The sequence below is a fragment of the Lucilia sericata genome, unplaced genomic scaffold (assembly GCF_015586225.1).
Source record: "Lucilia sericata isolate MDLA Ls3-8-SP2 unplaced genomic scaffold, ASM1558622v1 Contig000698F_arrow, whole genome shotgun sequence".
In the NCBI taxonomy this organism is placed as follows: Eukaryota; Metazoa; Arthropoda; class Insecta; order Diptera; family Calliphoridae; genus Lucilia; species Lucilia sericata.
Window position 1 is genome coordinate 77,598 of NW_023994701.1, and position 24,919 is coordinate 102,516.

The 24,919-nt window shown below is 31.1% G+C and overlaps 4 protein-coding genes and 1 pseudogene across 4 annotated transcripts; all 5 read left to right on the forward strand.

Moving 5' to 3' along the window:
• Positions 1-750: 750 nt before the first annotated feature.
• LOC119607505 lies at positions 751-3,761 on the forward strand (annotated as a pseudogene).
• Positions 3,762-6,381: 2,620 nt separating this feature from the next.
• LOC119607501 lies at positions 6,382-10,249 on the forward strand. The gene is made up of 3 exons (XM_037961445.1): positions 6,382-6,714; positions 9,050-9,907; positions 9,978-10,249. The coding sequence occupies exons 1-3, from the start codon at positions 6,513-6,515 to the stop codon at positions 10,163-10,165; spliced, it is 1,248 nt and encodes a 415-aa protein (XP_037817373.1). The 5' UTR covers positions 6,382-6,512; the 3' UTR covers positions 10,166-10,249.
• Positions 10,250-13,365: 3,116 nt separating this feature from the next.
• On the forward strand, positions 13,366-14,822 carry LOC119607495. Its single transcript, XM_037961436.1, has 3 exons — positions 13,366-13,623; positions 13,683-14,173; positions 14,229-14,822. The coding sequence occupies exons 1-3, from the start codon at positions 13,431-13,433 to the stop codon at positions 14,784-14,786; spliced, it is 1,242 nt and encodes a 413-aa protein (XP_037817364.1). The 5' UTR covers positions 13,366-13,430; the 3' UTR covers positions 14,787-14,822.
• A 2,334-nt stretch (positions 14,823-17,156) lies between these two features.
• Positions 17,157-19,488, forward strand: LOC119607516. The gene is made up of 3 exons (XM_037961460.1): positions 17,157-17,381; positions 17,436-17,926; positions 17,993-19,488. The coding sequence occupies exons 1-3, from the start codon at positions 17,189-17,191 to the stop codon at positions 18,557-18,559; spliced, it is 1,251 nt and encodes a 416-aa protein (XP_037817388.1). The 5' UTR covers positions 17,157-17,188; the 3' UTR covers positions 18,560-19,488.
• A 3,676-nt stretch (positions 19,489-23,164) lies between these two features.
• LOC119607504 lies at positions 23,165-24,808 on the forward strand. The gene is made up of 3 exons (XM_037961448.1): positions 23,165-23,438; positions 23,503-23,993; positions 24,058-24,808. Exons 1-3 carry the CDS (start codon positions 23,246-23,248, stop codon positions 24,622-24,624), a joined length of 1,251 nt encoding a protein of 416 aa, XP_037817376.1. The 5' UTR covers positions 23,165-23,245; the 3' UTR covers positions 24,625-24,808.
• Positions 24,809-24,919: the final 111 nt, after the last annotated feature.

A 24,919-nucleotide genomic window follows, 5' to 3' on the forward strand; every position in this document is an offset into this window, starting at 1 on the left:
TGCAAAAAAAGGCAAACTTTGACCCATTGTTACTCAGAGAGTTATTGACCGATCTTGTTGAAAAATTGTATTTAAACTACTAAATATACTTAGGGCTTACATAAAAGCGTATTAATTAACCCTTTTTGAACATATAAAGTTTGTATTTTTTGACATATTATGTCGAAAATCGACAGAAAAAATGATTTCTTCCGATTCCATACCGATCGGAAGACATAGGTTTCAAAAGTTGGTTACTTGATATGAAATCCCCCACATAAATATTAGCACTAGGGCTAAATAGAACATAATAAAGGTTGAATTTAACAGAAACTTTAATACTTTAACAAGATTGGTCTATAATTTAAATAAATTGTCCCCTAAAATATTATTTTATATTACAACTTATTCTTAATTAAAAAAAATTAATTTCGAAAATAATTTAATTTACTTAAATGCATACATCATATTTTAAAATCACATTAAAGAAATGGGGATTTTTCCAATGAAAAAGCTTTTAAATACAAACGATTTTTTTTTTCTTTTATTAAAATTGAGTTACATTTTGTTCTACAATAATGAATGTCATCATTATATACATATATTTTGAAATTTATTGTAAAATTTACAAACTAAGCCACAATAACATTTCAGTTACAAATCGAACAGAATGTGGTTAAGATACAATTGTTAGTTAATATTAAAACAAAATACTTATCACAATTTTCATTTACTTTTATCATATTAATATTTGCTGCATTTTAAAAAATAATGTCGAGGAAACAAAATACAACTACAATACCATAATGGATTGAAGCTTCATTGTTTGAACCAGTTTTTAAGGAAATTGTTAGTGATTTTAGACAAATAAAAAATTTTAAGGCGATACCTGCCCTAAGTGCTGGTGAAAATTATGCCACATTAATGCTGCGTTTAGCAGCGGAAATTGAATTGAAAGGTATGTATTTAGGTACAGTAAAAGATATAAGATGTTTGATTTAGTTGTGGCCTGATTTTGCAAGATTACTGCATTATCAACAAGTTAATAACTGTTTGAACAGATCGACAACAAATGAATATGTTTGTATTAGAGTGTCCCGAGGAACTGCCTTTTTAATAATCTCATGTAGTAAGACCTCTCAATCGGTGCCTATTAATATACTGAACACGAAGAAAAAAATTTTTGAAAGGGTCCTCAGTTCCATACCAGCCATTGAGAATTTCGATCACAGTACATATGCATACGTGTGGATAAAAATTATATAAATTTTAAGAACTTTAAAATAAGATATAATTAACATATTAAGAAAATGTAAATAGTTTTGTTGTTCACTGTAATTTTATAAAAAACACATTGTAAAGGGGAGTTACCGCTATAATTGTAATGGGACTTTTAAATGAAGTGGCAGTATTTCAATATAAATCTTTGTTATTCGGTGTTGGAAATAGTAATTTCATTTAGATGAGATTAAGTTTGGAGAAGGATGTATAATACATCATATCCAAAGAAATACACAAGGGCCACTATCGGGCCTGTGTGCGCCTCATGTTGGAAATGTTGGTGAGAAAAACCTCATATAGGGTTTTAAGGTGTTTTCGATCGATGTTCAGAAACTTAGCTTCCTAATTCTGTAATGAAATGTGATTATATCTAAAGAACATCTGATTTATTCTAAACAGTTAATGCATTCCGTTATTGGACGGACTTCTCATTAAAAGCTACTCTTGTGATTATTTTGACAGTTATGTAGTGAACCTCAGGCCCGCTTTGACATCCAGTTTAAAGTCATCCATGCAGCAACGGATTTTTACAATTATATGCTCCAATGTTCCGCTTGACCATGATATTCTATCGATCGATCGTTACAAAATCGTTATCCGATAGGATTAAATTTTTTGATAATGGACCTCACAGAACCTCCAAGAGTTGCACTGTTGTGGATCGGTTCATAACTGGCCCGAGTCCCCATATAAGGCAATATTTAATTAGCAACAGTATCCCATTAAACAAGTAAGAATGTATAGTCGGGCATGGCCAACCATATGATACCCTACACCAGTGGTTATGATAATCTGTTAATTCGATATTTATCTTAATTAAGAAATATTTCAACAATTTGTTGTCAAAAAAAAAGAGATTTTCTAAAAGAGGTATTATATGGGGCAGGGGGTTAAAATGGGCCTATCATTATAAATTTTGGTAGAGGGTTTGACGACTACATTAAAGTTATTTATGCAGAATTTCATCGTGATATCAGTATTTATATGTGAATTTAAACTTTCAAAACATTTTCTGAAGCGGACTTTGTATGGGACCCGATTAGGGGCTAGGCGAAATAATGGATCGATTTTAACCATGTTCAATAGGATTCGTCTGTGGGTCAAAAGAAAAGTATGTGTCAAATTTCATCAAATTGCACAAGGTTTACATAGACACACAGACAGACAGACTCAGAAAGTGATTCTGAGCCGATTGGAATACTTTAAGGTGAAGGACTAATATTTTTGGGTGTTACAAACATCAAACATCATTTATTAATATTTTCCAGATGGCTTCAGCAAATCCATAACACTGATGCTAAAAACAGCCCACAAAAGTGAAGTAAATAATGAAACGCTAACAACCGACAATATATTTAATGTCGAAGACTATATGTACCGAGAGGTATTGCCTGAATTTGAACAACTATATAAAAATGCTGGTGTCGACATTAAATTTGCCCCAAAATCTTATAAAATAAGCACTGAACATCCGTATTTACTACTAGAAGATCTAAAGCCAAAAGGTTATGCAAATGTCAACCGTTTAGAAGGTTTTGATATCGAACACACACAAGCTGTACTTACTGTCTTGGCCCAGTGGCATGCAGCCTCTGCTATATATATTACAGCGAAAAGAAAATACAAACCAGTTTTATATAAAAATTTCTTTAACGAAGGAAATCGTGATATGATAAATAAAATATATGATATTTTAAACACAGTCCTTTAAAAATGCGTTAAATCTTATAAAGGACATGAATTATATTACGAACAATTGTGTCAATTTAAAGATTCTAGTGTAGATAATATGTTTGAGGCAAGTAAAATACATGAACAGGAATTTAATATTATGAATCATGGAGATTGTTGGTCGAATAATGTCATGTTTAAACACGATGACATGGGCAATGTGATTGATACTTACTTGATAGACTATCAAATACCACATATTGGTACACCAGCTAAGGATCTATATTATTTGCTATTATCCTCAACACGTTATGAATTGAAAATTGAAAAATTTGATTATTTTGTAAAATATTATCATGATCGTTTGATAGAGAATTTGATGTTATTGAAATATTCGCAGAAATTACCCACATTAAAGGATCTGCATATAATGCTGCACAAATGTAATGCATGGGGTAAGTGTTCTTTATGCAAGTATAAACTATTAAGAAGTTTTTTATCTTATTTTGTCAATAATCCTTAATCTTATAGCTTACAATGTATGTGCTGGTGTATTGGCAGTAGTACTTTTAGATCCAAATGAAAATGCCAATTTGGATAATTATTTAAGTGATTCCGTTGAGGCTGAGAAATTCAGAATGCAATTGTATTCAAATCCTCGTTACCGTAAACATATGGAGATGCTATTGCCTTGGCTGTATAATAGTGGAGTTTTCTAAATCTTTGTTAGATGGCAAATTTAATCTGAAATTCTAAAATGTGATAAATATTTTGATTTAATTATTTCGTAATAAATTTCTGAGTTGATTCACAAATGCTAATAAAAGTGCAGGTCTCAACAAATATATTCTCTCAAACAAATATACTCTCGTAATATCGTTTAAATAATAAAGAGAAGAGATTAGGTGCTATATTTTTCTAAAGGTCCTCAGTTCCCTACCAGCGATTGAAAATCCTGACCTCAGTATAATTCTATATTATAGAAACTAAAATAATTTTGCGTATAAGGGCGCCTTTATCGCTCATTAATGGCATTAAAATACGAGTAGATATATGAAATTCAACATAAACAAGTTTTATGGGAACTGAAATCTTCCTATCGACTTTGATGAAGATGGATAGATTTCAGTAAAATTACTTTAACTCTTATTAGTTGCTTAAAATTACGACTAAGGCGATGAAATTCAAATAAGCAACTTCTTTACGAAACATAATGTATGTACAAAAGTTTATAAAATTCGGTCTATAATTGACCCTTACATAATATTCACACCAGAAAATGACTTTAACGATCATCTATGGCTCAAAAGTTCTTCCAAATTATGGTAGTTTTATAGGAACTGAAATTTTTCAACTGAATTTGATGAGATTCGGTCGATAGCTGATTAAACATCCATTATCGGTTTCCATCAGAAAATTACTTTAAACCTCATTACTGGATTAAAGATACGAGTACAGCGACTTTTGATACAAATAATTATTGTATAAACTGACGAGGATAGGTCCATAATTTATTCTACCCTCCATATAACCAATCTTACATACAAACAATTTATGGTTATAAATATTGGATCAAAAAGGAAAAAAAAATAGTTTTAATTCGGAAGAGCACGGTCCATACTTAAGTTCTTATTAAAGGCCCTCTTCCCTGATGTTCATACTAATATCGACATATGATTCAACATAGATCTAATAAATGAGAAAATTGCTTCGATAATATCAAAGTTTATTAATAAGGATGATTTGATGGTGGGTATATAAGATTCCGCATGACCGAATTTTTGGAAACTTATATGCTCCTTATAATATACTAAAAGTAGTTTTGCAGAACAGAAATTCATTAACAAAAATTATAATTATTTTTCCCGCGATAAGCTCAAAATAACGGAATTTGCAGAATTTTTTTTGAACATATTGTACTGAGATCAAGTTTTTCAGTCGCACCTTTTAAAAAAAGTTTTTTTTTTATTTTTTTTGTATTTATCGAAATAAAATTATATGTATGTATTCTGGGTCCTAATTAAATTCTAAGACTATCTAGCCATGTCCATCTGTCTGTTGTAGACATGATAGAATCTAGACGAGAGATGAAATTTTACATAAATATTCTTCATTTATAAGCACTGTTTGATATTGCAAGTGGGCAATATGGGTTCACATGTTCGCATAACACCCATACAAGTGGAATACAGCTGAAACTGTCATAGATATGCTAATGACGCAGCAATTGTGATAAAATTTTGAAAAAGTTAGTTTTATATGCACAGAAATCATTTTGGCCCTAACCCCCATAGAAAGTACCCTTTAAAAATTACTTTAACGATAACTTTTTACTTAAAAAGTGCTATGAAATTCGACACAAATAAATTTTAAATTATTCAAAATCTATCTGTAAAATGTTATGATGATCGGTCCATAAAGATATTTCTTTACTAAATTAATTAAACCCCCATGAAGGGAGCAGGTGGTATGACTGACTTATCATTATGTTACCAAATTTGCAATATAACATAAAATATTCTTATCACCTACAAACAAATTAATTAACAGCACAGATAAGATATCAGATGCATTCTCTTTGATATACTTACTATAAAAATAATCTCGAATTTTGATTGTTTTGAAATGAGAGATATACATATGTATTTATATATTGTTTTGAGAACATAGAATATGAATTGTCTCAAAAATACGTATTTAAACGAAAAACAAATGCTTTTTTATGAGAGAAGAGTAATAAGTATATTTTCGCAACTTTACGATTTTAGTAAAAATTTTGAAAAATATTTGTGATCTTATTTATTACAGTGCACTCACGATTCGCATAATAGATATTTGGAAAAACGAGGCTATCGGTCCATTCGAGCTACATCGAATTATTGAACAATATGATGTACATACATTTGTGCAAATTAAGCTCAAAATGTAGTCAATACGCTCACCACTATAGTACACTCTGTACTATAGTGGTGGGTATTATTAATATGTGCTGATGTTTGTAACGCATAGTAATATAGGTCGTAGCGAAGGATGATGCCTATTAAAAAATTTTGAAATCGCTCGATTATTACACTAAACACATATACAAGTGGATACCTAGAATATATAAGTAGTATGAGGATTGGACTATGTTTGATCTTAGTCCCCTTATAAAACTATTTTCATAAGATGAGTTTTTAATTGAAAATGTACTTAAATATATTGGAATTAAAGTAAAAATCAACACAAATGTATTACTATAATAAATCATAACTTGTGTAGGGTATCATAAATGTAGGACTATACTTTCATAATTGTCGAATCGCTTGTTTATTCTCTCACGTCATAACTTTTGAGAATATATCACTTTTTGTGCTCTGGTTATCTACCGGAATTTATTTCACACAAAAAAGCTTTCACATAAACAATTCATTTAATGAAGAATTCTTAAAAATAAAATCGATTGAACAAAAATTATTATCCAAATAAGAAACATTATTGTGCAATCGGTCTCTGTGTTAAGTACACAAAAATTCATTTTATTAATACAAAAAATTATTAAATTTATTTTGTGATATACATACAATTCAAATTTATTATAAATGTCTACTGAACAAAGTGCTACAGCAGATTCCACACCCACCATTCCAACATGGGTTGAGGCATCATTATTTGAACCGGCTCTAAAAGATATGATACCGAGCTTTAAGCAAATTAAGGAATTTAAGGCGGATAAAGCATTGGGGGCTGGTGAGAATTACAATACTGTAGTATTACATTTGGATATTGCTGTTGAATTAAATGGTAATTATTAACACATATTGTTTATAGTACTTACACACTTAATTTGTAGATTTCTACATCAAAATAATATCATTTTAAATTAATCGTAATTAATGAAAACATTTTAAGTATTTGTTGTACATGTTAAAATATTAAAATTTTTGTGCAGTGAGCAAATAATATCTTTTGAACTATATATATTTTCTTTTAATGACGTCATTCCAATAGGGCATTAGGCGGCTCCACTTAAAAGTACACTAATCGATCAAATCGATTTAGAGACATCCATCAGTCCGCATACAAGTAGGTAATAAATCGATTAAATTAGGTACATATTCCAAACTTGACCTATTGGAAATTCATGATATCGTTACATGATTTCTTCTAAACCCTATAATATCGTTGTATACTACGTTCAGTCCAAGTATTTCGATATTATGCTAACCTGATAGAAATTATTTGTTTAAAAAATAAATTTCTCCGGAGAATCCAAAATGGTTCGTATAAAAATCATATATCACGTGTTAATCTTAATGTTCAATATCGCCAATATATTATCTACATTTTAGTTAGTTAGTTAGTTAGTTAGTTAGTTAGTTAGTTAGTTAGTTAGTTAGTTAGTTAGTTAGTTAGTTAGTTAGTTAGTTAGTTAGTTAGTTAGTTAGTTAGTTAGTTAGTTAGTTAGTTAGTTAGTTAGTTAGTTAGTTAGTAGTTAGTTAGTTAGTTAGTTAGTTAGTTAGTTAGTTAGTTAGTTAGTTAGTTAGTTAGTTAGTTAGTTAGTTAGTTAGTTAGTTAGTTAGTTAGTTAGTTAGTTAGTTAGTTAGTTAGTTAGTTAGTTAGTTAGTAGTTAGTTAGTTAGTTAGTTAGTTAGTTAGTTAGTTAGTTAGTTAGTTAGTTAGTTAGTTAGTTAGTTAGTTAGTTAGTTAGTTAGTTAGTTAGTTAGTTAGTTAGTTAGTTAGTTAGTTAGTAGTTAGTTAGTTAGTTAGTTAGTTAGTTAGTTAGTTAGTTAGTTAGTTAGTTAGTTAGTTAGTTAGTTAGTTAGTTAGTTAGTTAGTTAGTTAGTTAGTTAGTTAGTTAGTTAGTAGTTAGTTAGTTAGTTAGTTAGTTAGTTAGTTAGTTAGTTAGTTAGTTAGTTAGTTAGTTAGTTAGTTAGTTAGTTAGTTAGTTAGTTAGTTAGTTAGTTAGTTAGTTAGTTAGTTAGTTAGTTAGTTAGTTAGTTAGTTAGTTAGTTAGTTAGTAGTTAGTTAGTTAGTTAGTTAGTTAGTTAGTTAGTTAGTTAGTTAGTTAGTTAGTTAGTTAGTTAGTTAGTTAGTTAGTTAGTTAGTTAGTAGTTAGTTAGTTAGTTAGTTAGTTAGTTAGTTAGTTAGTAGTTAGTTAGTTAGTTAGTTAGTTAGTTAGTTAGTTAGTTAGTTAGTTAGTTAGTTAGTTAGTTAGTTAGTTAGTTAGTTAGTTAGTTAGTTAGTTAGTTAGTTAGTTAGTTAGTTAGTTAGTTAGTTAGTTAGTTAGTAGTTAGTTAGTTAGTAGTTAGTTAGTTAGTAGTTAGTTAGTTAGTTAGTTAGTTAGTTAGTTAGTTAGTTAGTTAGTTAGTTAGTTAGTTAGTTAGTTAGTTAGTTAGTTAGTTAGTTAGTAGTTAGTTAGTTAGTTAGTTAGTAGTTAGTAGTTAGTTAGTTAGTAGTTAGTTAGTAGTTAGTTAGTTAGTTAGTTAGTTAGTTAGTTAGTTAGTTAGTTAGTTAGTTAGTTAGTAGTTAGTTAGTTAGTAGTTAGTTAGTTGTAGTTAGTTAGTTAGTTAGTTAGTTAGTAGTTTAGTTAGTAGTTAGTTAGTTAGTTAGTAGTTAGTTAGTTAGTTAGTAGTAGTTAGTTAGTTAGTTAGTTAGTTAGTTAGTTAGTTAGTTAGTTATTAGTTAGTTAGTTAGTTACTTAGTTAGTCGGTAGGTAGCTTTATAATCCCAAACGTGTGTGAGTTGGTGTCCAGTATATATGATACGGGATAGATGTAGAGCTTTGCGGGCCTCATCCACCCGTACACCTAGACTGAGTGTGTCGGATGTTTTTCTCAATAAGTGTGTCGGATGAATGTGAAGTGTGATGGGTTAGATAACTCGAGTACTTGAGAAAAGTGCTGAGAAATTGCCACCGGCGTGTAAGAAGCACAAAGGAGTGGAGGTGAGTCGTCTAATAAGTTCACCCTATGGTTTTAAAAGTACCGACATGACATAAGGCCAACACGGCAGGTGTTCACGTAAAGGGCTTCGACTACTGTATGCTTGTTATGAAAATTAAAGTCATTTTATAAATCATATTTTAAAGGGTTCCAACCAATTCTTATTTAATTCCTTTTCTGTATATATCTTTTCAGATGGCACTTCCAAATCAGTCTCCTTAATATTGAAAACTGCTCATGATAATGAAATGTTCCGTATGATGATGCAATTTAACAATGTTTTCGACATAGAGACCACCATGTACAAAGAAGTCGTGCCAGAATTAGAGCAACTATATAAAGAAGCTGGTCTAGATTTAACATTTGGTGCCAAATTCTATGAACTTTCTACAAATAATCCATATATTTTACTAGAAGATTTAAGAGTTAAAGGTTTTAAAAATGAAAATCGTGTGGAAGGTTTAGATATGGATCATACAAAGGCAGTGCTCAAGAAATTAGCACAATGGCATGCGGCCTCAGCTGTACGTGTAGCTGTTAAAGGACCCTACAGTCGCGTTGTGAGTAACGGTGCATTTAAAGAGGAAATGCGTGATATGATGAAGGCCATGTTTGCTAGCATGTATCCGATATTCATGGAAGTTAGTAAGAAATTTGAAGGTGATGAAGAATATTTCGAAGCCATGTGCAATATGCAAACAAATATAATCGAGGAAATGATCAAGGGCATGAAGGTTGATGCCAATGAGTTTAATGTTCTTAATCATGGTGATTGTTGGTCCAACAATGTTATGTTTCAACATGATGCTTTTGGTAAAATCAAGGAAACATATTTAATTGATTTTCAAATGCCTAAATATGGTTCGCCCGCTCAAGATTTATACTATTTTCTATTATCTTCCGCTAAATATGAAATTAAAATTAAACAATTTGATTATTTCATCAAATACTATCATGAACAATTGGTTGAACATTTAAAAATGCTAAATTATAGCAAGAAAATACCTGCCTTAAGGGATATTCACATCATGCTTTACAAATATGGTTTATGGGGTAAGATAATGGATTTTAAATTATTTAAATATATGATCATAAAATTTCAACGTTATTATTCAATTTGTAGGTTATACTACTGCAAATACTACCATGGCTGGAGCTCTTTTAGATCCAACAGAGCTTGCTGGCACTGACAATTTGGTATCCAATACTGATGCTGGTATACAATTTAAAATACAATTACTTTCCAATCCACGTTATCGTCAACACATGAAATTGGTCTTGCCCTGGCTATATAATCGTGGTGCATTTTAATGAATAACATGTTTTTAATATTTTATAATGAAGTATAAATGTTTTGTATTTATCATGTATTAAAGAATAATTATATATAATGTACATATAAAATTAAGTATATTTAGGTTTACTCAATAGTGATATTACCAAAACCATTTCTTATGCGCCCATTGTCTTAGTTCCACTGCAATACATGTGTATGTAGCGATCATCCACAAAGTGCTTTCTACAATGTCCCCAGCGAAGACATTGTAATAATTTGTACTTACCCAAGAACTTACTTTAAAATGACCGTCTGCATTACTTACTGACTGTAGTAATGACGTACAAGTAACATGCAAGTACTTACTTATTAGCCTTGACATTTCGGATATTTGTTTTATTCAAAAACAAAACTACTCCTTATTAGCAAGCGATCATGATAAGTACTGGCCTCTAATGGCATCACGTTCCGACATATGTCCATTCATACAGTGCCCATTAATTATAGTCCTAGTCCTATCCGTCGTTAGAATGAGTCAGAGCAGTCTCGATATTCTACAAGTGGTGATATTTGACCGCCTGAGTCTTACTCAAAGCCCAGTCATCTATCATTTTTGATAGGGTCACCAGAGGAGTGTAAATATCCCTTTGCGCAGAGTTAAGTCTAGGGACGACCCTTTGTTTGCGTATTCATCAGATATTTCATTTCCCCATATCAACTGAACGTGATGTTGTGTCAGTTGTACCAATGATTGAATACAATTGAGAAGACATTTGGACTTAATAACATTGAAGTTAAGAGCCTTGATTGATGCAAGGCTGTCTAAATATAGTCAAATTTTCGAGATTTAGTACCCGGATTCTACTCGCGGCTGTATCGATGGCAAATATCTCTATCTGTAGGACTGTGCAGGTGTCAGATAGTCGAAGAGACTCGAATGTTGATTGCTATACATGAACACCTGCCTTGACGGCCTTATTTCATGATGGTGCTTTTCATCCACTGGGTAGACTAGAGACGGTCTACCATGCGCCCCTGAATCCTTCTATGAAGAACTCAGGTGGCAATTTTTAAAAAAGAAAAGGCCGAGGATTCATTTGATCATCAACAGTTTATAGTCCCGGCGGACTAGAGGTATTGGTAGCACCTCTTTTCTCCGGGATATTGCAATAACACCAAGGTGGAAATTTCACCAAGGTAACAACCCCCGGGGGAGTCGAAGAGACACGAATGTCGAAGTGCTTTACGTGAACACCTGCCCTGGTGGCCTTATTTCACGGTGGTCTTTTTCATCCAAGCTGAATCTAACCCCGACAAAGGAAAAGGCAATCACTGGATAGAGTCGATAGAAGGTACGGACCCAACATCAGGTGAAAAGACCCTATTGATGTTATGAGGAATGCTAGTGTCCCTACAAAACATTCTCATTATCTAAAGAATCAGCCCAGTGCATTCCTGGACCTCTTAAAGTCGCCCAACCACACTACTGAGATGGTTTCTGTTGGTTTGGCAACAGCACCTAGAGACGTATTTAATAGCCCGAGAGACTTCCCCGAAGCTTAAAAAGGCATACTAAATCAGTACTAATCTCCAATATATGGAGACTTTCTCAATTTTTCTCCAATTTTTGCATCTGTTCCATTCCCATGATCATAAAGATCTCTCTACGGAATGAAAGGCAATCACCGAACGCTAACCTGATAATTCCCCAGCATATACTGGCTCCCAACTACACAACCGGTAAGAAATACCGATTTGGTTTAGGAATCCAGCATACGCTGCTGTGTACACAGACCTGTGTCATTTGAAAAGGGAATTAACCAACGCATTATGTATAGAATATATTAGCCCTTAACCGCAGCCACTACATGGAACCCGAAGGAACTCAACCAACTGACAAGCCAGGACAAGTCCTGCGGACAACTGGCCACCCGTAGTACCAGATTATGTGGTTCTCTGGTTAAACCCCATATCAAATAATACCAGTTTATAGTCCCGGCAGACAAGAGGTACTGATAGCACCTCTTTACCCCAGGATTGCAATACACCAAAATGAGGGTTTTTCATCAAGGAAACATGCCCCGGGGGGTAAGTCGAAGAGACAGTAGAAGATTCCCGATCCCGTGCCCTTTCTGAGCCATCAATATAGATTGAGATCATGTCATCCCTTAGAACAATGTTCACAGCCCAATCATCTCATGTCGGTATTCTGGTCTTGAATGACCTATTAAAAATGGGTCTAAGTTTGAGATTTTTGTCGAAGATGTTTTTCTTCTTATCTATATAACTTATTACCAGGGAAACCATAAATTCATGGTTTTTGTGGTGCTTCGTATGTACTCTTGGATAAGATATTCACACGTTTTAGACCAATTTAAAAATTTTTGCATCGATAAAAATTTGGCATATTTTCGGTTTCCCTGATAATAACCGAGATAATCTACACATGAAAATGTGTAAAATGAGAATGCTAGCCGAGGACTAGCCGAGGAGTGAAGTGACATCACCAGTTTATAGTCCCGGCAGACAAGAGGTACTGATACACCTCTTTACCCCAGGATTGCAATACACCAAGATGAGGGTTTTTCATCAAGGAAACATGCCCCGGGGGGTAAATCGAAGAGATAGTAGAAAATTCCCGATCCCGTGCCCTTTCTGAGCCATCAATATAGATTGAGATCACGTCATTCCTAAGGACAATGTTCGCAGCCCAATCATCTCATGTCGGTATTCTGGTCTTGAATGACCTAAGTTTGAGATTTTTGTCGAAGATGTGTTTCTTCTTATCTATATAACTTATTACCAGGGAAACCATAAATGCATGGTTTTTTTGGTGCTTCGTATGGACTCTTGGATAAGATATTCACACGTTTTAGACCAATTTAAAAATTTTTGCATCGATAAAAATTTTGCATATTTTCGGTTTCCTTGATAATAACCGAGATAATCTAGACATGAAAATGTGTAAAATGATAATGCTTTCTAATGATTAAAACTCATACTAGTTATAGTTAAATGACCAATATTTTAATTTTTCAAACTCATTTCGACGATAATTTATATTTCGAACTATTATCAGCAAGCAACTTTAAAGAAAAGCCAAAAAAAAAAAAAATACGAAACAATGACACAATGAAAAATGCTTCAAATATGCTGACTAATTAAGATTGGCGAGCATAGTCAAATATATAAAATAAAACCGAATATTAGTTTTCAAGAATTCAGCAGTCTTTCAGAAACTGTGAGAGTGTAAACAATAATTTGGATATAAACAAATTATTGAACGGTAAAGAGTCTACAATGACTGGCGAAACAAATGACAAACATGTTGCCATACCAAATTGGATTGAAGCCAAACTATTTGAGAAACTTTTAGAAGATAATGTTGAAAATTATAAAAGTATTAAAGAATTTATTGTTAAACCCGGTATAGCAGCAGGTGAAAATTATGCTACAATTTTGTTAAAAGTGGAAATTGAAGTTGAATTAAAAGGTTAGTAATAAATAATTAAAAAAAAAAACTTATATTAATAATATTAACATATTTCTTAGATTTGACAACAAAATGTATTAGTTTTATGCTAAAAGTTAATCATGACAATGAACAATTACGTGAAATGATGAAAGGTCATGATGTATTCGATATTGAAAAGACAATGTATGATGAGTTGGTGCCAGCATTTGAGAAACTTTACGCTGATGTAGGAGTAAATGTAAATTTTGGTGCTAAATCTTATAGTTTACCCACTAAAGAAGAGTATATCTTATTGGAAAACTTATGCCCACGTGGTTTTAAGAATGTTAATCGTTTGGAGGGTCTTGATATGGAACATACAAAAAGTGTTCTGAAAAAATTAGCACAATGGCATGCTGCTTCAGCAAAACTAGTAGAAGTTAAAGGAACATTTGAAGAGAAGTTTCTAAAAGGTTATTTCCATGAAGAAGGCAAAGAGAAAATGAAGACTATGTTTGAGGGAATGGGACAAATTTTCATTAGTTGTGCTAAAAATTATAGTAATTATAATGAATATGCAGATGATATTGTAAGTATCTTTTTTAAGAAAAAATTATTTAAATAAAATTTGTTCTAATTTTCAGAACTCATTCAACACTCAAATGGTGGATGAATTATTCCAAGTAGCTAAACCCCATCCAAATGAATTTAATGTTCTAAATCATGGTGATTGTTGGTCCAACAATGTCATGTTCCAGTATAATGCATCCGGTAAAATTGAAGAAACTTATTTAATTGATTTCCAAATGATAAAATATGGTACACCTGCTCAAGATTTATTCTATTTCCTGTTATCATCGACCAAATATGAAATCAAGCTAAAACAATTTGATTATTTTATACAATTTTATCATAGGAATTTGGTAGAAAATCTTAAATTATTGAAATACAACAGCAATATTCCTTCTTTAAAGGAATTACACGGCATGATGTTTAAATATGGCGTTTGGGGCTATACAACTTTAACTGGTGTTATGGGAGCCGTACTTTTAGATCCTACAAATACAGCCAATTTAGAAAATTTTGTTGGCGATTCAGATGCTGGTTTGGCATTTAAAAAGTTAATGTTCGCGAATGATCGTTATCGAAGACATGCGGAAGCCATATTACCTTGGCTAAAAAATCGTGGTGTTTTTTGCTGATCTGATCTTTTATATTTGTGATTTAATTTATTTTTTAATTTAAACTAGCTAGAGTCATATATTCGGCTATGCCGAATCTTAAATACCCTTCATTTATAATCTGTTTTTTTTTTTATGAAAACCCATTTAAATATTTTTAGAAACGTATTTAATAAATTGTGATAGGGTGCTATCATTTAGAAATCAATTAATAATTGCTTTATATATCTTGGAGCAAATTTTCAAGTCCATAACTTTATGGACCTTTAATGGCCAATCCGAACAAAATTTCGCAGAGTGAATTATCGATGACCAATTATGGACTGATTCGAATATTATTTTCAGAATGATTTGTATTATTTGGTTAATTTCCTATGCTTAGTTTTAACGTGAGTGTATTTTAAACAGACAGAAGGAGATATCTAAATCGTTAAAAAATTTCATAAGCACCCGATATATATATATGTACATTGTTCTTCGTGTAGCACACGGAATGACAAATAATAATAATTAATATTTTTGGTGAACTTTATTGATTTAGTTTTAACGTGAGTATGTTTTAGGCAGACAGACAGACGGACGGACATATCTAAATCGACTCAAAGTTTCATAAGCACCCATACTACCCAGCAAAAACTGGGTAATAGCTTTCAATTGTAATTACTTACCTAACAACATACTTTTCAATGGCTACTACATATCGTCGGGATTACATAGAAGTGGTCTAAAAATGTCTTAGTCATCTTGCCAGTGAAGATATAGAAGCTGTATACGTTTTTTCATGCGATTTACAATGACAACTTTTTATAATTACTTGTAATCGTTTGTGATAAGTACTTGCCTCCAATGACATCACAGTTTTAAAAAAATGAATTAAAATACTATTGTGTAAGTAGAATTTAGCATTTTAACCCCTTACATGGTAATGAAAGTTTTTACTGGGTATGTACGTAGTGTTACACACTGAATGACAAATTTAAATAGAAACTAAAATATCTATACCAGTTTATGAGGATCGGTCCATAATTCATCCTTCCCCACATATAAGGTCCCCTTCGGAAGTGACTTTAACGCTCATAACTAATACAAGTATAGTGATGATATTTAACATAAACAAGTTTTGTAGGAGAACAAATCTCTACCAATTTTGATGACAATCGATTCATAATTGACCCATACAAGGTCTATTTTAAAAAATACTTCATGCGGCTCAATAAAAAGCGATGAAATTCAGCAGAAATTAGTTTTATATAAACCAAAATTTTCGGAACACAATTGACCCCATATTGCAGAAAAACAGTTCAAAAATTTAAATAAAATTCATCAAAAATTACTTTTTGGTAAACTTCCCAGCAAAAACTCAGTAATGACTTTCAGTTGTAACTACTTACCTATTAACATACTTTCCAATGACTATTACTTATCGTCCTGATTGTATATAAGTAGTCTTATAACATCTTATTTATATAAATACCTTCAAATTCATTAGTAATCTTTTACGTACTTTTTCTAATTACTTGTAAGCGATTGTGGTAAGTACTTGCCTCCAATGACAACACCATGTTAAAGTAAATTTCAAATTTTAGCATTTTAACTCCTTACATGGTAATGAAACGTTTTGCTGGGTTTATTCACTAGTTTACTATTCTGTACTATTTTGTAGTGCCGGGTCCATTACTGAATCAAGCCTCCATTAAACTTCTTTATAGGACCTTTTTCAGGTATACCGGATATAGCATTCTTTCTTGTTTGTCAATAAATTTTCTAAAATTATAGAATTGAGGTAAATTTCGCCAAAAAATAGTTTGTTTTAAGAAATGAATAACATTCTTTATTTTAAATTTTAAAGAAATCGGTTCATAATTTAGTTATATGTACATAAATTGATTAATATAAGATTCGGAATAGTCGATTATTAAAATCTTACTTTTTGTTGTTATTGTAACAATTTGACTGGGTCAATAGTTTTTACCTTGGAAAAAGACTTTTAGTTGATACAGTTGACAATATTTGCACGAATAAGGCTTGAGTCATACCGAGCGAATATTCAATTGTCATGGGATCTGATTGTTTTAATGCCATTATTTCAGAATTTACCAAATGTTGTTCCTATATTCGTATGAGTAAACAACGGGCTAGAATGGGTTAATAATTATGACCTACCTTCATTTAAATAACTATAAAGAAAATTTAAACTAAGTAACTAACGAATAATCATTTTTTTATCAGTACACTACATGCGAATATATATATTTCCCCAAATATGTTGATAACTTTAGTACCGTGTTTTATATACAAATGTAATACGTAGGTACTTATTGGCAAACATTGTCAAAAAGATAATGTATAATAAGATTAGTTTTCAAAAACTCGAGTAGTCTTTAATAAACATTAGGTGTGAATAGAACGAGACACATTATACAATGGCTGATGAAACAAATGGTACTAAAGCGGCAATACCAAAATGGATCGAGGCCCAATTGTTTGAGAAATTATTGAAAGAAAATGTTGAAAACTATAGGAGCATAAAAGAATTTAAAGTTAAACCCGGTATTGGGGCAGGTGAAAATTATGCCACAGTTATGTTGAAGGTGGAAATTGAAGTTCAACTGAAAGGTAAGTGATCAAACTATTTGAGTAATTTAGATTAATTTATATATTACCTTCCAGATTTAAGCACAAAATCTCTATGTTTTATGTTAAAAGTCAATCATGAAAATGATCAATTACGAGAAATGTTGAAAGGTCATGATGTATTCGATACTGAAAAAAGCATGTATGATGAAATAGTACCGGAATTTGAAAAACTTTATGCTGACATTGGTGTTGAAGTAAAATTTGGTGCAAAATCTTATGATTTACCCACTAAAGAACAATATATTCTATTGGAAAATTTGTGTACACGTGGTTTTAAAAATGCCAATCGTTTGGAGGGTCTCGATATCGAACATACAAAATGTGTCCTAAAGAAGTTGGCTCAATGGCATGCTGCTTCCGCTGTATATGTTACAGTGAAAGGACAATTCGAGGATAAATATATAAAAAGTTATTTCCATGAGGAAAGCAAAGAAACTATGAGAACTGTATTTGAGGGAATGGGAAAGGTGTTCAATAGCTGTGCTAAAAACTATAGCAATTACGAAGAGTATGCGGCTGATCTGGTAAATAGTTTGTTATATAACATATGAATTATTACAAATATTAATAATACTTATTTGATTCCATAGGACTCTTTGGACAATAAACTGGTTGATGAGTTATATAAAACGGCTATACCAGATTCCAATGAATTTAATGTTTTAAATCATGGTGATTGTTGGTCCAATAATGTTATGTTTCAATACGATGCTTTCGGTAAAATTAAGGAAACCTATTTAATTGATTTCCAAATGTCAAAATATGGTACACCTGCTCAGGATTTATACTATTTTCTAATATCGTCTACCAAATATGAAATCAAAATAAAACAATTTGATTATTTTATCAAATTTTATCATGACCAACTAATGGAAAATCTTAAATTGTTGAAATACAGCAAAAAGATACCATCATTAAAGGATATACACATAATGTTGTTCAAATATGGTATTTGGGGTTATTCGACGGCAACTGGTGTTATGGCAGCCGTACTATTGGATCCCACAAATACTGCCAGTTTGGAGAATTTCGTTGGTGACTCTGATGCTGGTTTGACTTTTAAGAAATTAATGTATTCAAATGATCGTTATCGTAAGCATGTGGAAGCACTATTGCCTTGGTTAAATTATCGTGGTGCGATATGTTGTAGTTCATAAAAAAATAAACATTTTTATAGTTGTAAGTTTAAGTTCAATGTCATTATTTTCATTGTCATGTAAAATCGTTCATATTCTTATCAATCGAGACTACTTAATTTTTTTTATGTAGTAATTACTATATAAAAAAGATTAAATATTACTTAAGTAGTTTTTATTTGTTTCGATTCCTATTAGAGAAGGGTTTGATTAAATAATATATCGTATTATATACGAAATTTTCGTAAATATTACGAAAAAATCAGTTACGAGATATTTATTATTTATAACTGGTCATAGGTTCATATAAAACAAAAATAATTAAATTTTAATAAATTTAACAACCCGAATTTTATCAAGATGAATCTATAACTACATTTCAGTCCTATATATGTCCCCACTAATGGAAAAAATCTTGCATAAAATGTCGGTATCGAAATAAAATTCAATTTTGTAATTTCCAACACAACACTCACTTTCGAAAATAATATTGGTCATATATATCATATAGTCGGGCTTAACCGACTACACTCTCTGACTTATCGTCGCTATTATCAATTTGCTTATTTAACAATTTTAGCAAATAAAGATCTCTTGCAATCTTTTAAACTCTTAAAAGTGTCTCAAAATAAAATTGTTGTATTTTCATTTAAAATATCAGAATTTTGAAGCAATGATGGACGTCTTCATATCAGATTGCACTGCAAATATGTACAAACATTTATCAAGTTTTTTCAACAAATATTATTTATAATAGAAATTATAGACAAATTATTTCATTCACATATAAGTAATTATTTTACTAATATAATTATGTATTTATCAAATTAAAATATAGTATAGTCAAGACCAAAAATTAAAATCTTAAAACTCATACAAATAAAACTTATCTTCCAGAATATACGACTAATTAAGTGAAACGTTACAAACACCAACATAAACCCATTATATTTTCCTCACTGTAACTAATATTTATAAATATAACGTTCTATCAACAATAGTTTTATTCGATTAAATAATTAAACAAATTAAATTGTATATATTGTTGTAATTATCAGCAAGAGAGTGTTATATTCGGCTGTGGCAAATCTCATATACCCACCATCAAACCGTATGCCATAAAAGGAATGCTCCCCTAACATCATCATCACTCATCACTGTACTCGCATTTTTATGTCAGTAATTAGCGTTAAAGTAATTTTCTGGAGGCAGGCTTATATATGGGTGGGTAGGGTAAATTACCTACACTTTCCGCATGAAATTCGGTAGGAAGATTAATGTTCCTATAAAAGTTTCTTATATAAAATTACATAACTGTACACGTATTTTTAAGCCAGAAATGATGGTTAAAGTAATTTTCTGAATGCGGTTAGGGTCAATTATGGACCGATCCTCAATAAATTTGGTAGAGAGATTTAAACTCGTTTAAAACTTATGTGTGTCGAATTTCATCGCTTTAGTCGTATTTTTTAGCCAGCAATGAGTGTTAAAGTCATTTTCTGAAGGGGACCTTATATGGGGGGTAGAGTCAATTATGAACCGATCCACATAAAATTTTGTAGAGAGGTTTTGGCTAGTAAGACACTTACTCGTATTTTAAAGCGATTAATGAGCGTTAAAATAATTTTCTGAAGGGGGGAAGGGTGTAGGTCAATTATGGACCGATAATCATAAAATTTGGTAGGGAGTTTTTGGCTCATATGAAATTTATTTTTGTTGAAGATTTAAGTTCCTATAAAAGTTTCTTATATAAAATTCCATTACTGTACAAGAATTTTTAAGCCAGAAATGATGGTTAAAGTAATTTTCTGAATGCAGGTAGGGTCAATTATGGACCGATTCTCAATACATTTGGTAGAGAGATTTAAACTCGTATATAACTTATGTGTGTTGAATTTCATCGCTTTACTCGTATTTTTGAGACAGTAATGAGTGTTAAAGTCATTTTCTGAAGGGGACCTCATATAGGGTGTAGGTCAATTATGGACCGATAATCATAAAATTTCATCGCTATAGGTACACTTTTAAAACATATATGCCCGTTAAGGCAGTTTTGCGGTGGTCCAGTTGTATGGGGGCTATCCAAAAACGTCGACCGATATGGCCCATTTTCAATACCAAACAAATACTTATGGATAATATTTGTGGAAAATTTTAACCCTCTAGCTCATTCCGTTCGGACTCTATCGTGTTTTCAACAGACAGACGGACAGACGAACGGACATGGCTAGATCGTCTTAGAATTTAATATGGATACAGAATATTTATACTTTTGTGGGTCTATGACCAATATTTCGATGTGTTACAAACGGAATGACAAAATCAATATACTCCTCATCTTTTTTGATGTTTGGTATAAAAATACTAATATTATGTAGGCGCATTAATTAAACATAAAGTATATTTAGTTATAAACAGTACTGAAAGAGTGAGATATAAACATTTGAAGTGATCAAGATATTTCACCATATCATATTTGGCTAACCAAGGAAAATAATTGTATTAGTTTCACAACGCTTTGGTAAATCGACTTCGATTATGGTTATTAATCGATTATTTTGTGAAATCGATTTTTGTCATCGATTAATCGAAAAGTAAGCCATGTGAACCAAAATACACTATTTTTATACCCAAAATCAAAAAAGATGGGGGTATAGTATTTTGTCATTTAGTTTATAACGCATCGAAATATTGGTCTAAGACTGCTAAAAGTATATACATATGTTTATTCAGGGTTCTCATTAGATTCTAAGACGATCCCGACATGTCCGTATGTTTGTCTGTCAGTTGAAAAACGATTGAGTTCAAACGGAACAAGCTAGAGAGCTGAAATGTTGAACGTACAAAAATTTTGTACATACATTTTATTTTATATAGAACTCGTTTAAGTCAAATTTTTACACGTATTTTAATAAGCAAACCCCTTTCCTGAAGGGAACCTTATATAGGGGCTAGGGTCAGTTATAGATCAATCCTGATTAAATTCGGAATAAAGATTTATTTAGGAACATAAACTTTTTTATGTCAATTTTCATCGGTGTACTAGTAATTTTCTGAAACCTCCTCATCAAATTTTCTAAAGAGGACCTTATATGAGCGGTAGGGTCAATTATTGATCGATCCTCATGACATTTTGTATACCGATTTTGGTTCATATATAACATGTATACATTGAATATCATCGCTGTACTTGTATTTGTATGCCAGTAATTAACGTTAAAGTAATTTTCCGAAAGGGGATTATATGGGGAGTAGGGTGAGATACCGATACAAATTCGGTAGCGAGATTAACGTTCGTATAAAAGCTTCTTATGAGGAATTTTATAACTGTATTACAATGATCGTTTAAGCAATTTTCTGTTCCTCACTAAATTTGGTAGAGAGATTTTGGCTCATATAAAATTTATCTGTCTTGAACTTCATCGCTTTACTCGTATTTTTAAGCCAGTAATGAGCGTTAAAGTAAATTTCTGAAGGGGCACTTATGCCGATTTTCATAAAAGGCAGTAAAGAGGTGTTGGCTCGTAAGAAACATACTTACATATGTCAAATTTCATCGCTATACTCGTATTTTTAACCAGTAAATAGCGTTAAAGTCATTTTCTGTAGTGGACCTTATATGGGGGGTAGGGTCAATTATGTATGGGCCGATTCTCAAAAAAAATTTATAGAGACATTTTGGCTCGCATAAATCTTATGTGTGTCGAATTTCATCGTAGACCGATTCTCATATAATTTCGTGGAGAGATTTTGGATCATATGAAACTTGTTTGTTATTATTTTAAAATAGTTATGCTTAATGCTGTTTTTCGGGGGCCCACTTGTGTGGGGGCTATCCGAAAACGTTGACTAATATTGTTCATTTTCAATACCATCTAAATCTTATTAATACAGAATATTTTTGCAAACTGTTATTCAACCTGTCTAGCTCCTACCGGACATCGTCTTATAATTTAATAAGGAACAGGAATATATATACTTTTGTAGGTCTATAACCAATATTTCGATGTGTTACAAACGGAATGACATAATCAATATACCGCCCATCTTTTTTTTTGGTGGGTATATAAATTATTAGACAAATCTCGAATAAATTTGTTGTTTTATAAAATTAATTACTCATTTAAATTCAGAAACGTTCAGTCCATAACAGGTCTTCACTCTGATATTCATATAAATGTCGATGTATAATAATGGCTCTGTTCAATAACCAAAAGTTGTTACTAATTGTTACAAATTTTCACAAACTCCTACTGATCTGAAGAAGATATTAGACCCTTTCAATTAAGCCTTTTATTATAAAATATAATTAAAATAAATATGAAATATTCTGTTATATTTAAATGTAAGAGCCATTATAATTAAAGAAATATATTGAAAGCACTTGTTGTAAAACTGGTATATTTTAGGAGAATATTTAGTACTTAAACAACTAATATTATTGTATTATCTAGAGAAATGAAATGAAAAATTTAAATCAGCTACAACACAATGACTGACAAAAAAATAATGCTATTAAAAACGTTTAATAATTTCAAAATAAATTGATAAATTAAATAATACTACTAAATATTTACGTTTTCATATCAGAAAACACCATATAAATTTACGTTTATTCTAACAGCTATAGCAGTCATTAATAAGCTCTGAGAGCGAATAGAAGTACATACATTTTAATTTTGAAATTTTAATTAAAGAAACTTAAATATGACGGGAGAAACAAACGGCACACCTGGACCCGTACCAAAATGGATCGAAGCTAAACTATTTGAAAATATCTTACAACAAAATATTGAAAATTTTAAAAATATTAAAGAGTTTATAGTTAAACCTGGTGCGGCAGCAGGAGAAAATTATGCCACAGTTATGTTAAAAGTGGAAATAGAAGTTGAATTGAAAGGTAGGGGCGTTTGTGCAATAAATATATAATAAATATTTACAGAATAAATTAATTTTATTTTTAGATTTATCAACAAAATCTCTAAGCTTTATGCTAAAAGTCAATCATGACAATGAACAAATACGTGAAATGATGAAAGGTCATGATATATTCGATATTGAAAAGTGCATGTATGATGATATAGTGCCCGCATTTGAAAAACTTTATGCTGATGTAGGGGTAAAAGTAAATTTTGGCGCTAAATCTTATAACTTACCCACCAAACAACAATATATTCTATTGGAAAATTTATGTCCACGAGGTTTCAAAAATGCCAATCGTCTGGAGGGTCTGAATATGGAACATACAAAGTGTGTTTTGAAAAAATTAGCTCAATGGCACGCTGCTTCTGCAGTTCTGGTTGAAAAGAGAGGTCCATACGAGAAGAAATATTTAGAGGGTTATTTTCAAGAAGAAACCAAAGAACTCATGAAGACTATGTTTGAGGGTATGGGCCATATATTTATTGACTGTGCTAAGAACTACAGCAACTATAATGAGTATGCAGAAGATCTAGTAAGTAACTATTAGTTACACTCCAATGACGTATTACTAATAACTATTTTAATTTCATTTTCAGAATGCTAGCAACACTGAAATGATTGATGAATTTTATAAGGCCGCCAAACACAATCCAAAGGAATTTAATGTTCTAAATCATGGTGATTGTTGGTCAAATAATGTTATGTTCCAGTACGATGCTTTCGGTAAAATCAAAGAAACCTATTTAATTGATTTTCAAATGGCAAAATATGGTTCTCCCGCTCAAGACCTATTCTATTTTTTGTTATCTTCAACCCAATATGAACTCAAGATAAACAAATTTGATTATTTTATCAAATTCTATCATGATAATCTGGTGGAAAATCTTAAATTGTTAAAATATTCGCAACGTATTCCCTCCTTAACGGAAATACACTCAATGTTATATAAATATGGTATATGGGGTTATTCAACGGTAACTGGTGTTATGGGTGCTGTACTTTTAGATCCTACTGATAATGCTAATTTAGAGAATTTTCTTGGCGATTCAGATGCAGGTTTAGCATTTAAGAAATTAATGTATTCCAATGATCGTTATCGCAAACATGCCGAAGCACTATTGCCTTGGTTGAAAAATCGTGGAGCTATGTGCTTTAGTTCTTAATATAGGCATTTAGGAATTTGAATTTTAACAAATCTTTAAATGTACCCTAATACTTTTAAAGTAATTTCTAAATGATCATAATGTTAAGCATACCAAAATAGATGTTAAGTTTAATATTATTTAATTTGACGTTTGCATTTTTATTGTTAAACGATAAATATAATTGTTATTATAAGTTTTGTTATTTATTGTTGTTTTGTATATTTCCGTACGTTATCTTAATAAATAATTATAATTATTAGTTGTACCTAATTATTTATAAAGTATTGCCAGGGTATCCTAGTTTTTTTGTGAT

Excerpts from the sequence above, each read along its gene's own strand:
- LOC119607501 (XM_037961445.1), top strand. The coding sequence starts at position 6,513 with ATGTCTACTGAACAAAGTGCTACAGCAGATTCCACACCCACCATTCCA. Across the intron at positions 6,715-9,049 it reads TATTGCTGTTGAATTAAATG|ATGGCACTTCCAAATCAGTC; the intron begins GTAATTATTAAC and ends ATATCTTTTCAG. Across the intron at positions 9,908-9,977 it reads TTACAAATATGGTTTATGGG|GTTATACTACTGCAAATACT; the intron begins GTAAGATAATGG and ends TTCAATTTGTAG.
- LOC119607495 (XM_037961436.1), top strand. The coding sequence starts at position 13,431 with ATGACTGGCGAAACAAATGACAAACATGTTGCCATACCAAATTGGATT. Across the intron at positions 13,624-13,682 it reads AATTGAAGTTGAATTAAAAG|ATTTGACAACAAAATGTATT; the intron begins GTTAGTAATAAA and ends CATATTTCTTAG. Across the intron at positions 14,174-14,228 it reads ATGAATATGCAGATGATATT|AACTCATTCAACACTCAAAT; the intron begins GTAAGTATCTTT and ends TCTAATTTTCAG.
- LOC119607516 (XM_037961460.1), top strand. The coding sequence starts at position 17,189 with ATGGCTGATGAAACAAATGGTACTAAAGCGGCAATACCAAAATGGATC. Across the intron at positions 17,382-17,435 it reads AATTGAAGTTCAACTGAAAG|ATTTAAGCACAAAATCTCTA; the intron begins GTAAGTGATCAA and ends ATTACCTTCCAG. Across the intron at positions 17,927-17,992 it reads AAGAGTATGCGGCTGATCTG|GACTCTTTGGACAATAAACT; the intron begins GTAAATAGTTTG and ends TTGATTCCATAG.
- LOC119607504 (XM_037961448.1), top strand. The coding sequence starts at position 23,246 with ATGACGGGAGAAACAAACGGCACACCTGGACCCGTACCAAAATGGATC. Across the intron at positions 23,439-23,502 it reads AATAGAAGTTGAATTGAAAG|ATTTATCAACAAAATCTCTA; the intron begins GTAGGGGCGTTT and ends TTTTATTTTTAG. Across the intron at positions 23,994-24,057 it reads ATGAGTATGCAGAAGATCTA|AATGCTAGCAACACTGAAAT; the intron begins GTAAGTAACTAT and ends TTTCATTTTCAG.